Consider the following 13,609-nt stretch of genomic DNA (forward strand, 5'->3'; position numbering starts at 1 on the left):
CACTCCCCAAGCCAAACACACTTTATGAACTTCAGTCAGAACACCAACTAAGACTGAATTACCAAGACAAAGCATTAACACCAAGTCAAAGCTGAAGAAACCTGAATTCCCTCCACAGGGTTTTACAAATCTATAACATATTTGAACTTTGCATGGAAAAAAACTTTAATGCATCTAAGTGCCACTAGGCAAGTGAACAGCTGCACCTGAACACGTGCTGAAGTCCCTAGAAGAATATTAGGTAGCCTAAAGTGGTCCATTATGTTGCATTTTTGGGGCACGGAAGTGCTCACAGTCAAACTTCAAATTTGAAAAAAACCCTACAGTCTCATTACCATGAACAAATTAGAAAGAACAGTTGTCTGCTATCTTGAGAAGGCTGTCATAAATCTATAAATAATCAGACATACTGATCACTCAGGAGCCTTTCCTTTTGAATTTGCTCTATGTCTTCACATTTTCATATACGAACATACTCAGTAAATATGACATCTGTCCTCTCCATTCAGCTAGCTAATGGCCCTCATCTAACTCTGAAACATTGGACTAGCACTTTGTGAAGTCATCTGTATCCATGAAATAAAGATAAAGCCAACACTGCAAAGTCTCTTGTATTTCTAGTCTCCCATTAATCGCCCTGAAGAACTTAGCATAAGTTAAGCAAGACTTATCACCAAGCAGAACGTTGTCACATCCCACAAAAGTGCTCTCCCAGAATGCAGGCACTGTAGCCAAGCAAAGCCCTGTGGGTTCTTCCTAAGAGGAAAGGCCTGGGCTTGTCAAACATGCCTCCATCCTTGAGAGGGTAATTCAGGCATGCTAGCAATATATCACAGGCAAGATTACCAGAGGCAGCTGATAAATCTAAAAGAGTCTGTATGTTCACTTCCTGTAAAAAAATTAAAGGAGTAAATATTGATGTAAACTTACTGCTCTCAATATGATACTGAAAAAAAAATAAAAACCACCAAAAAAACAAAATAAGGGATCTATTGCTAATATTAAAGTTAAGTAATACAGTTAAAACTGGAAATAACTGTTCAATTTACTCTAGACAGCAGTAGAGTCTCATTTGCTCTTTCAAAGGCATAATCAGTTGAAGGGCACATTTTTCTTCTCTTTGTTCTTTCCCATCAATTTTAATGGGTCCAGAACATCAGTCACATGAAATGTAATGGGACAAGAAGATGGATGAGTACATTTGAAGGCACTAGTCACAGGACAGAAAACATCCTGACAAAGTGACACTGGCAGCAGAGGGTACAACAATAGAGCCTGGACAATATTTAGTAAGTGAAACTACAGTGCTACATGATTTGGTATTCTCACTGGGCAAAATCCTTCCCCTGTCACTATTCATCATGTTCCTACAGGTCAGATTTTCAAAGGCATTCTCCTGCGGAACATGATCAAATGACATTCTTAAATCAAGGAAATACGTAAATCTGGGGACAAAGAGGTCATTTGGAGATAAATGGGAATGGCCTCCTCTATTTAGAAGTTAAAACTACTTCATCAAGAAGGTTTTAAATGGCTTACAAAGATTCACACCGGAGATATGAAATGTATTATGGTTATAAGAGTGAGGAGATTTGATATCTACATTGACCTTATTGACATCAACAGGATCCGACTACTATTGAACAAGTAGCAAAAATCCCCTATTTTTACTAGCACCTGAAGAAAGCAATACCAATAAATTAACATTTAGAAATTCCTAAAAATTGCTAAAAAGCTTCTAATTTGCACAATACAATAAAATATATGACTTTAAAACAACATCTCCATTAGGATCATCAGCAAGTGATCCTGGGGAAATTACAATGAAAATTCCTATAAAAACTGATGCTTTGTGTACAGTGAAGAAAAAAGAGCCACCCGACAAAACCTGTCAAACACTTTCTGTACTTTGAGGAAGCACGGGAAATGCATGCAGGTCCACACACTGCTGCAATGATCCACTTGTGTTATAACTTTACCAATGGATCAATCTAGCACTTTACAATGCTTATTATGATCATCACCATTATTAGACAATACTAATTCAGTTTCTTCATTAGCCATTTGCCAAGATCTCTACAGGTAATCTTTAAAGCTCTAAATAATACAGAACTTTATACAAGAACAGGAAAAGAGAAACCAGAACCTCTTCAAATATATCCACCAGAGAAGGAATTAGAGCCAGACTTCCAAGTCCTATTGCTGCACTAAATAGGCCCTATGCCTCAATATAACCAATCACCCACACAATGGCATGCAATATCCAGAAAGCAAAAAGACAGCTGTTGACAATTAAATTCTCTTAAACAGGGCAACATTCCTCTCTGGCATCACAACATACACTGTGAAGGTGATAGTGTATCCTTTTCTATCCAATACCTTACTGGACACTGTTTACATAAACCCTTCTTGCTACTTTCCTTGTCTCCCACAAGATACGAGAATGCTTTCCAACAAAATCTCTACAAGTATATGCTGGTCAAGATGACTGCACATAGACAGGACTTTCCCACAATAAGTCACATATCTCAGAACAGGAAATCCTGAGAAGATAGAAATTCCACATTAGAACTCTTCAGATTTCACAAACAGTATACCTAACTCTGGAAAGAGTAAAACACTAAAATAAAAGAACATTTGACTCAATTTTGACTTCCAGATTTCATACTATATCAAATAACACACTGTTTTATAAACTATTGAATAGATGATGTTTCAAAAGTTAATCAAACTAAATCTTTAGCTATGATGATACATAATATTCAGACATTTCTGGGGTCTCAAGTGTGCCATGATGTGCTGACACAGCCATGGTTGGCTTCTGTTGGCACTGATGTCTCTGGACAAGCCCTGAAAGTCCAGAGCCAAATAATTTCCTCCTCCTTAGGGTGATGCACTGCTGCCAACACCACGTGGCTGGGTCTCAGCCTGACCTCTTAGGCAATGCTGCCTACCCTAGTGGGGTGGTTTGGACAACCAGAGAACTAGAACCCCAAATAAGTCACTTCTTTTTTGTTCTTCCTCCGCCCATTCCCTCCAACAATGAGGGGGCAATATGCAGAAATATAAGTAAAAATAACAATTTACTACAGGAAATAGTAGCAACCACAATGACACAGAGGAAAATAGCTTAAACCAAAAAAGGCCTAAAGTGTTACTTGGTCTTCCTACCCTTAGGACGAAGACAAAATGGTTCCTGTCCCACACGGTGGAACAAAGAGAGAGAGAGAGAGGGAGAGAGAGAGAGAGAGAGAGAGAGAGAGAGAGGTAGTGGAGAGGCTTCCCCCTTGCCCCTGGACCACGGGGCCTGGAAAACAAAGAAAAACAATGTAGCAAATGTTTTTGTGCAGGAGGACAGCAAGCGGTAGCAGGATGTAGGCTCTCACGCTCAGTGGGGCCAGCAAGTACCAATAGTACCAGCAACAAAACCCTAAAACAGCAGCAGTCCTCTGCAGCGGCTGGAAAAAGCAGTTAGTGATAACCCTGAAGCAGCTTGTAGCGGGGCAATTGTGAAAGCCCTGAAACAGCCATGGCAGGGCAGCTCCTCCTCTCTCTGTCAGCGGCAGTGACTAGTGACTGCTGAGCAGTGACTCCCATCCCAAACAGTGGCTGAGGAGGGGTCCCAGGCAGCCCTTCCCTCTGCTGCGGTAGCAGTGGTGGTGATGCCAGAAGGTTCTTTCTCTTCCTGCGACAATGGTGCAGTCCTGGAAGGGGCTACCTTTCCCAAGAGCCAGGGCAACAAACATCAGCCCTTCCATTTCTGCCTGCGATGCTTTTTCCACTAAAAAGCACACACCTCTGCTGTGATGTGGTAGTATTGAACATTCAACACTAAACATCCATCTCTTTGCTTTGTAACCATGGCATTAACCACCTCTTATTCTATACCATCCACTCATGTCCAGACTTACACCTTTCAGCTATATACAGATATATATATACACACCCACACATATAACTACACAAACAGAAATATTATTTCAGTAATCTCTGACCACTCTTCCAAGATGCTTGTTGAGTTCATTGAGTCCATAACTGGTGTAAATGGAGTGGTCCACACCCATTTGTCCCCCGTGCATACGGTATACAATAGTAGTGTCTTTCAGCAACCAGTATTATATATGTAATTCAACATTACAGTTGTCACGCAGAATTGGATCTCCTTGGGGTACACATCATGTTTCCCCATCCCCATTACCCACCAAGTGCACCGAGGTCCTTGAGCAAAAACAATCCCATGTATGGGTTTGCCTTAACTCAAGGCAGGACTAGTAAAAACTGTCTTTCCTAACATATTTCTCATATGCACAATGGTGACTATATCTCCATCTACGGTACATAAGGGTTCTGACTGGGCAGGACCATCTTGATTGGTAGAGCCTTGGGTGTTAAATAATCAGGTAGCCTTCACTAAATGCAGATCCCAGTGTTTGAAGGTCCCACTGCCCATTGCCTTCAATGTGGATTTTACAAGTCCATTGTACCATTCAACTTTCCCAGAGGATGGCGTACAATAGGGAATATGATGGCCCTTCTGTTTCCACCTGTGGTGCTTTTTGGCTGAAAACCATCCCCCCAACTGTGATGTGGTGATATTGAATATTCAATGCTAAAGCTCCACCCCCTGCTTTGTAACCATAACACCAAGACATGCAGAAGAATACCAAACCAAAATTAAGACTGTTTCCAAACATTATCTTTCTAGTTCATCCTAATTCTTTTCAAATTTCATGAACCATAAATTAAACCTGATTGATATTTGCAAGCTTTTCTCACTGATCATAAGTGAGACTACTTGTAATGAAAAGTGGTTTTTACAATACATGATTCCAAGAGCTAAGGAAAAAAAAGAACAAGAACCCCCCCCAAATACTGAAAGATATGAAATAAAACAGAAAAAAATCTCCAGCTGGATACTAAGTCGTATCTAGACAAATTAAAGACACTTGTAGACTTTTGCAGATTGAGCCCTCTCAGGTTCAACTCTTACATTAATATACACAAAGCACAAGAATTCTACGTGTGACATGGCAGTTTGGAAGATTACTTGTTCCACTGTGCTTATGTTGTTTCAGAGTTCGAACCTCATGGCCTAAACCTCTGGGGAATAACTGCTACCATAAAAATTCAGACAACAAAACAAAGGAAAAGGAATGTTTGTTTTCCTTCACTTTGTTTCTGTCAGTTGAACATAAAAAAATAAACAAACAGAACCCCCAAACTTCTTCCTGGAGAAAAGAAGAATGTATTGGTTCTTCCACCTGAGAGAAAGATATATAGAATTTCTTAACTTCCTCAAAGTGAAACAATAAAAACGTACAACAGTGAGAGTCACGGAAGCCTACATCATCCTATTATGCAGAAATGGCCAAATAGCCACCCTGTCCTCTGCCTGTCCACACTATTATTTTAAACTAAAATACAAACAACTATAGATGAGAGTTTGCAGTGCGTTATATGAAGACAGTGCAATTCCATTTCAGGCCATGGCATAAAAGTATTTATAAAATTCTCCTTCTCACAGTTTGTTATAAAAATATTACATAACCTTTGAACAGTTACTGATTCAATATCCTTTCTTAATAGACTGATTTTTGCTATGATTACTGAGCAAAGTAAAACAAATTACAAGCTTATTACACACTAAATAGAAAACTACCTTCACTGCAACCACAAAGTAAGTGTATCAAGAATAACTGCCACTGAAATTTTTAAATTCTTTCATGTCTTGGTATTTTGAGGTGATGTTTGCAAACCAGGAAATCCTCTTGTACTTGAAAAGAAATCTACCTAACAGTATCATTAAACTATTTTGCATAAATCTAAAAAATTAGAAAAGCCTTTGTGGTTGAAATTAGCCAGTGGGTTCCAAGTTATGGGATTGACAGGAAAGCAAATAGAAAAAGCTCATGCCGTTTAAAATAACAGGTCAAACATACTCTGAAGCTAAACAGTCTTAAAGCCAAAGATCCAATAATTTTTCAGCATTTCTCTTTTAATTATTTTTATGAGACCTCACCAAATCCCTCAGGGTGGAAGGAGTGCTGGTTATCACCAAGCCCTGCTGTACATGTCTCCATTAAGCTCTTAGCTCTTGAGAGAAAGCTGATGAAACAACCTACTGTCAATTAACTCCAAACATATGCATGGCTGTGTTTGGCTGACATTTTAATGCCCTTCCCCTTCAATGAACCACAAAACAAAAATACTGAACCTCTAAAATACGCTTCTTTGACAGAAAGCTCAAGGTAGTAAGACTTGCTTCATCACACCACTGATGTACAGAACTCACATAAAGATACATTTTGCCTTAGGCCTAAGGATTATATCCATACCAAATCACATCAGGAAGCAAGCTTCAAGAAAAGATAGCTCTGTAAAAAAATGCATAAAAATCTGATCATTAGAAGAATCCTCAATCCCCATTGTTAAATTCAAGATGCAAGGAACAGCAAAATGACAGAGAAAATCATGCTATTCAGTACATGAACCATCTTTCTTTTTTTATTTTCATGGTGTTGAGTATAAAATCACAGAACCATAGAATACTCCTGCAGATTGGAGATATAATCTCAGTATGGCTTTTTATAGCTGCCTCTGTTGTACCCATACCCTGAATTCTTATCTCACATACTACTGTCTGTTTTCTTATCTCAGGATGATTCTTTCTTTATCTTTCTTCTTGAGGTATGCACAGGAACTATATGCCTTTTACAAGACAGTAAACAAGGACAGAAAATGAAAGCCTGGCCCCAGTGAAGTCAGTGGTAAAACTTTGGAATTTCCTGTATTTTAACAGAAAGAAAATATGCATTTTATCAAAGACAGTTGGCATGAGATCCAAAATAATTCTTAGGCACTTGGTGTATAATTCAGGTGTCATGTTTAAAGAATCATCTACAAAATCCTGCTAACAGGTTTAGGTTTTTAAAAAATCAGATGACAATTTCTTACATGTTGAGCTGTATGCATGAATGTCTTCTCTACAGCCACCATATAACCAGGCAGCCAGAGCTGGTTATTTTAAGCAGCCTCTATGTTCCCAGACCCAAATCCCAATCCTTTGGGACTCCTCAGAGAGCCTTCACACCCAAACAGAGCTCTGCATAAGAGTCTAGATCCAGGCAAGACATGGCCTTAAAGACATCTTCCCTTTTAAGCAACTGGTATGTGGTGACTCACAGCACAGAGCTGAGGAGTGGATGGATCGGGCTCTGGGGACAGTAACTGACAGGCAGACAATGCTCTCTAGGGCCCAGGACCAGGGTCCAGTGAGGGATGGTGAGCTCCTCCACCAGGAGCAAGAGCTCAGTTGTTAGCAATGTCACTACACTGGTGTCTCTTCCTGAGTAGAGCCTGAAGAAACATTATGGCAATGGGATTAGTTATTTCTATGATTTAATTTCTATGATTTAATGCTGCTTAATTATTAGCGTGAAGTAAATAATCAAGGAAACAGAAGAACCAGGAATGCTGTGCCTGCTAATCACAAAGATCCTCTCTTATCTGTAGGAGAAGTCAATTTTTTGAACTCGTTTTTTAGTCTTTTCAGTTCAGGAGAGGATCTTTAAGGAAATTCCTTAGGAACTTTAGGGAAATTAAAGGAAGTTTCTAGGACATGGCTAGGAATGTATGACAAGCTTTACTTGATTGCATTTTTACCATAAATACATTACTCTACTAACATGGGACAATGCAGCTTTGAGGGGAATTACACAAAGCAAATCTCTAGAATTGTTCAGTTAAACTAAAACAGTACTCCTACAAGTTCGCTGAATCCTTCAGCACCTCAAAATTTATTTTTGAGTTTGTCAAGCAGATAAATGAGTACTCAGAAGAGCTGCTTAGGAAAAAAAATAAGAATCAGGGGTTTATCAATTGTTCTATGTAAAAAATTTAGAGAGAAGCAACAAGAAAAAGATAGGAAATGCAGTAAGATAAAACCAGATCTACTTTTGCTACTGATTTAACTCAACTCAGATAACTCAACTAATTTCCAGACAACTAAATTTAGAATTTTTTCTTTCATATTCTCCAACAGTAAAAGTGTGCTGCGACAGAATTTCTAATAAAATGATATAAACCAAATATGTATTTGGAGGTGGCATTGATATACAGCAAAGGTGACAAAAAAGCTGTGACATGTATTTATAGAAAAGAATGAGAGCTAATGGCAGCCACCACATCGAGGAGTTGTCATGTGCTGACCTCACATGGCATCAGTAAAAAAAAAAATATTAGTGACTGAAGGTTGGTTCAGGAGGAAAATAAGTAAAACATCATCTAGTCTATTTAATTAATCTTCTGTACCAAGTTGAATTTTATCAAGACCAGAGAAAGCAGGTCCCAGTGCCAAGGGACACTGCTCAGCCCCCAGTCATCTTTCCTTATTCCAATGCCAGCTAAAAGCAGCATCTCCTGAAACACACAGAGGTGCCTGTGCTGTTTCAGTGGCCAGGCTTGATGTCTCTCTTGTGAGCAGCTTTGAATTTGAATAGATGCACCACTAAAACTTAGTACTTCAAGTAGCCCAAGGGATATCAAAATGAACATAAAATCAGAACTCTAAACTGGTGAAAATTTGAGCTTATGGTAATTATGGAAACCAATATTAGAAGCAAACTGCATAATCAGTCTTCAGAGGATTATAAAATGCTGAGAGCAGGCTCTACTATCATCTCAGGTCAAATATAAAATAAAAATGTGCAACCTTCCAGTTTTAATCCCAGCTCCACCTCTGACTTTGTGAATCATCCCAGATAGCCTCTGTTTTCCAATCTAGCTCTTCTGCTTTCTCTCTTTCAATTCTAAACTCACCTGAGCTGGGTTTGCTTCTTAAGATGTAACTCAAAAAAGAAATTCACACCATTCTTTGGTTAACTTCCAAAAGCAGTGTTCTTACTCCCCTCTTTTTCTCTGGGTTAACTGCACATTTTGAAAATAAAGCACAAAAGTCTGAGCAAACAGAAATGATTTCCACATGATATCCACAGAATTCTGCATTTTCTTGAGTCTCACTGAAAGGCTACTGAAGATTACTGCTGATTCCCTCCAATCCTTTCAGCTAAATGGGAAGAGTCCTCATCATGCTGTTAATAAATGACTTAAACTCACTTTTTTCACCTCTGCAGTGCAAGAGAAAACCGGCTAAGAATGGCACAGGTCTGCTCCTAATGGGCATGAGCATATACCAGATCCCAGCCTCTTCTCTAAGTGACTTGACATAGACTTCCTGGCTGCACACTTATTAGCTCAATCCTGCTGATACAGCACACAGGAAATAATATTAAAGAGCTCCATGAAGTAGCATATAGGGCCATAAATTTCAAATTGAGACATCTTCCATTTCTGCACTTGTAGGCATACGGAGAAGAGGACTTGAGAGGGGTAATACACCTGATGCCTTCCCACCGTGAAATCGAGAAGTAAATCTGAGGTGTCCTCACATCCTGAGGACTAGTGAAGAGGCACTCAGAAGCACAAGGGTCCTTCACCAATGCACAGTGGTATCTCAAAAGCTTCCATTCTCAAAATATAACTATTTGACTTTTTGTTTCAATCCCAATCTGCACATGCAAAACACAGTTATCAAAATAAACATCTCTGTCACACTAACAAATGCTGCTTTTGGTGAGGGCCCCCCTGATCTCTGAACTGCTATCTCAGTGAAAGGCAAACAAGCCTGGAGGAAAAGGAATGGGGGGAAGAGTGAGGAATTATACATATTCTAATGACGTCTTCATTTCCCAGCAGCTATACAACAAAAAGCTCTGCGGTGCTGAATCTGACCTCACTAAAACCAGTATCAGAAAACCTGCCACACTGAAAGCACTTACATGGTTTTCCTATGCAAACATGCTTTCCTTTGTTTACTATACCTTTAAGTACATGAATGCACAGACCACCCACAGTATCAGGTAGCCTAGCATGGGAAAGGTGAGAGATGAAGCTAGGACTGCTTCTTGATATGAATATAAATTAATCTATCTGATCCACATATGCTAGTGAGCCACAGCTCATCCTTAGTCAATTCATGTCCTTGACAGGCTAACTTGTCCCAAGCTCTCCAGAAATCATGCAGATGAAAGAGCCAAGCCTGTGGTATAGGAATTACAGAACTGGAGAGTTAAAAAGGGATTTGCAAATCAAGTAGTAATGCCTGCCTTGGCCTAATTTAACGTATCCTATTTTACTGCTGCTCCCCCCTCCCAGCAGCAGCAAATCAGTACTATACACAGAAGCAGTCATGGTGTGAGAAACTACCTGATCTCTACTGCAGCACCTGGTTAAAAATATGCTCAGTATCCTTTGGGCTCTGACCTGCATACAATGAAACAAAGATAGGGATGGTTTTACAGATGAACACAGGATCTGGTAGTGAGCACACTAAGTCATTGCTCTCCTTCTGCACCTTATCAGTGACATTTCCTTAACAGCACAAGATGCAGCACCAGGTTCCCTGCATTTCAGCTCCCCAAGGAAACTCACTCAGATCCTCCCAGGGATAACACTTTATCTGGCAAGCACCAGAGTAAAAAGTGAAAGCATTAGTTAATTTTGCACCTTGGTAGCTCATATCCACAGGCACTGCAACTCAAGAGCAGAGAGGATAATAGATAAAGGGAAGAATTTCTCTAGAATCTCTTAAAAACCCTACCTTTGGGTTTGCTGATCAATCACATTTATAACCATGCGACATTACTGCAAGGAATATTCTGAAAATGCATTTGCTATAAACCAGGCTCAGCCTCTCTTCTTCCCTGCAACCATGCAGCCCTTTAAGAAACGTCTAATTCCTTTCACAGCAGAACCTGCGTGTCTTATTCTCTGGCACAGAAATGCAGACACGGATCCACTCTATTCCATTTTACACTTTCAGATCTGTTTGGCAATCAAGAGCTGGGAAGAGGAAAGGGGAATAGAGGAAAATGTGCTGCTACGCTTTTCCCTGTGCTACTGCTGTAAGAAGAAATGATTATGGGATTATGACTAAATATTGAACTAAAGGGAAGTGTTCCACCTAGAGACCATCCTCACCAGGCAAGGCGACAGGCATGTTACCTGCAAACAGACACTCTTTTAGAATTGAATATGCCTGCTGGTTCTGTGGTAAAAAATGATGCAGAGGTATTGCCCCCAGTAGTAATTAACAATGTTAATCTTCTTCTTCCTCTCTATGGTGATAAAAAGAGTAATTTTTATATTTAATTAATGCAGAGGATCATTTTGGAAACTGGCTAATGAGGCTCTGATCACATTACCATGAAAATGTGCATTAACACCGCAACTGAGGAGGCTGCTTCATGTGTAGAGAATCCACTTTGTAATTAGCCCACTGTGAAATGAATCACGTCAGGAGGAACTCAGAGGGAACCAGTGGGCACTGGGCACTTAGCTGCTGCTGTGCCAATAGACCACCAACATTCTAAGCTGGTTTTTCTCCTCTGCACTGCCTGTCAGCAGCAGTGCAGTCCAAAAATGCCAGTGTTCAGCCTCTGTCAACGGCAACGTGTCAAAGCCAGGACAAATTACAGAGAGAGAGAGAACAGATGCTGAAAGGCACTAAACTTTAGCATGCAAGAGTCTGCTGTGCCAAGAGGAGAAAAAAACAAACAAAAGCTGCAAATCAAATACTGATTCAATAGGATCCGAGAAAAAATTATGGGCTATTATGGGAAGTGCTTTAATCTTGTCTTATTCTGAAGAAGCTGGGAACACGTTAGGAGCAGACTGCTACTCTGCTACATACTACACTGCTATGATGCTGAAACAGACACTAAAATATCTAAATGGGATTAAGATCTTTGTCTAGTAGTAAACGGAAATAGAACACACAATGAATGAACAAGCAGAACATCTCACCCATGGAAACCCTATTGTACTCGGTACCTGTTTAAAGGTGACAACATATGTCAGAATTATTTCAATTTTAATTAATTAATCTAAAAATTTAACATACTTCTCAGCCAGCACAGACATGCCATAAAAACTTTGTTCCTTAACTTAGGTTCCTTAACCTGAGATCACACACCTAACGCTTTCAGAGGCAGCAGTGCAACTTATCTGAAATCAGTCTTATTACCAAAGCCAAGAGCTCCCTTAAAACATCACTGATACGGTTCAATGAGACTGCTACTATATGACTGACATCTTGGCAGAAGATGCACAAAAATGTTAAAAGAATCCTACAGGAAGTCATCTGAAGGGGGAGTGGCATACAAGCAGAAAACAACAGGCACCCAAAATACTAATAATTACCAACCTCCCCCCAAACAACTTAGGCAGCAATTTGCCAAAGGAAAGAAAAAAGGCAAAGCAAAACAAAAGCACTACTTACTCTCTGTAAAGAACACATATTTTTACTCTGGAGATGCTGGTAATATCCTCTGCACTCACCTGTGAAACTTCATAGAGCAGTTTGTAGTGCTCCTCTCTCTTCTGAAAAGTGCACAGATTGCAGCCCATCCTAATAAGCAACACAAGAGCAAAGCCTCTAATTTCCCCAGCACTGAACGGCAAATGCACTGACAGGGAATCACCCTCCAGACTTGTCTACTGTTTTTCATCAGTCACTCCAACCCCGACACACAGGCACGCCACTGTTAGCTGGAAGCACAAGGCAGGGCAGTGTGTAGCAGCATGCTCTTCTTCCCTTTCCCTAACTATCTTATACTCGCGTATACACACACAGAGTTTCGACTCAGTTCATGGCAACACTCCCCCTGTCTCTGCATCAGTGCACATGACTACACAGATTCCCACTCATGAATATTAATAGCCTCTCATTGATTATTTATGACAGAATGTGTTAGCGGGGAGGGGTGTCATAGCTGCTGCTGATGATAGATGAATATTCACTAATTAAGAAGCAAATGTACCGTGGTTAAACAAAATTCACTTGTGTCAATACCACCTCTGTTTATTAAGGTTAGAGAGACTAAGCTGCATGCATTTCACCCACACTCACCTTAATTGTGAGCCTAATTCATTAATGGGGGTGTGAAAAGCACAAGTCAAGCCTTCTGTTAGGTCTTCACCTTGTGCAACAGGGATCATGGAATACATTTAAAATATTTGCAAGTGTTTTAGGAAAGTGCTTGTGAAACCTGAGCTGATGTTGCTAAAAATTTAAAACAAAGATGGAAAGAGAGAAAATTAATGCAGATGGCTATACTGCTAGCTTTAACTTTGGTACTGTCAAATTTAGCCAAAATTCCAGTGTATTCATAAAAGGCATGGGTCTGTAACAAGTCATCATATGTATTCAGTAAACATGGAAGTGCAGGTGTGCCTGACCTGGTGTTGTTTACATATATACACACATTGTATTGTCTATTAAATAACCTCTCATTCAAGTCTCTTTCTTTCATGTACAACAGATTAATATTAATTATAGACTAAATTTCTCAGAAACTCAGCAGACATACCCTGTAGAACTCCTAGTTATCAAAGCTTTTGTTATAACATGTCATTATATCCACTTTTACCATTTGTAAATTAGATTTTAATGGTGCCACAATTCTCAATGTGTGTATTAAGGCAAGGATGCATTTAAAATTAAACCCACATGTTAAATATTAAAGCCAATTCAAATCACACTTAATTTGAG

At 39.6% G+C, this 13,609-nt stretch overlaps 1 protein-coding gene across 3 annotated transcripts in view; it reads right to left on the reverse strand.

Moving 5' to 3' along the window:
* PDZRN4 (PDZ domain containing ring finger 4) overlaps positions 1-13,609 on the reverse strand; it is a 242,520-nt gene that overhangs the window by 94,154 nt on the left and 134,757 nt on the right. Inside the window, exon 1 of one of the 3 annotated variants that reach the window (XM_027893444.1) lies at positions 12,397-12,675. The exons of the other annotated variants lie outside the window; for them this stretch is intronic. Within the exon in view, the coding sequence (XP_027749245.1) occupies positions 12,397-12,465 (69 nt within the window). The 5' untranslated portion in view covers positions 12,466-12,675. Of the gene's footprint in view, positions 1-12,396; positions 12,676-13,609 lie in introns of those variants that run through there. 3 annotated transcript variants of the gene reach the window in all.

The sequence above is a fragment of the Empidonax traillii genome, unplaced genomic scaffold, assembly GCF_003031625.1.
Source record: "Empidonax traillii isolate 1590-97213 ecotype Southwest subspecies unplaced genomic scaffold, ASM303162v1 scaffold388:size1278207, whole genome shotgun sequence".
Taxonomy (NCBI): Eukaryota; Metazoa; Chordata; class Aves; order Passeriformes; family Tyrannidae; genus Empidonax; species Empidonax traillii.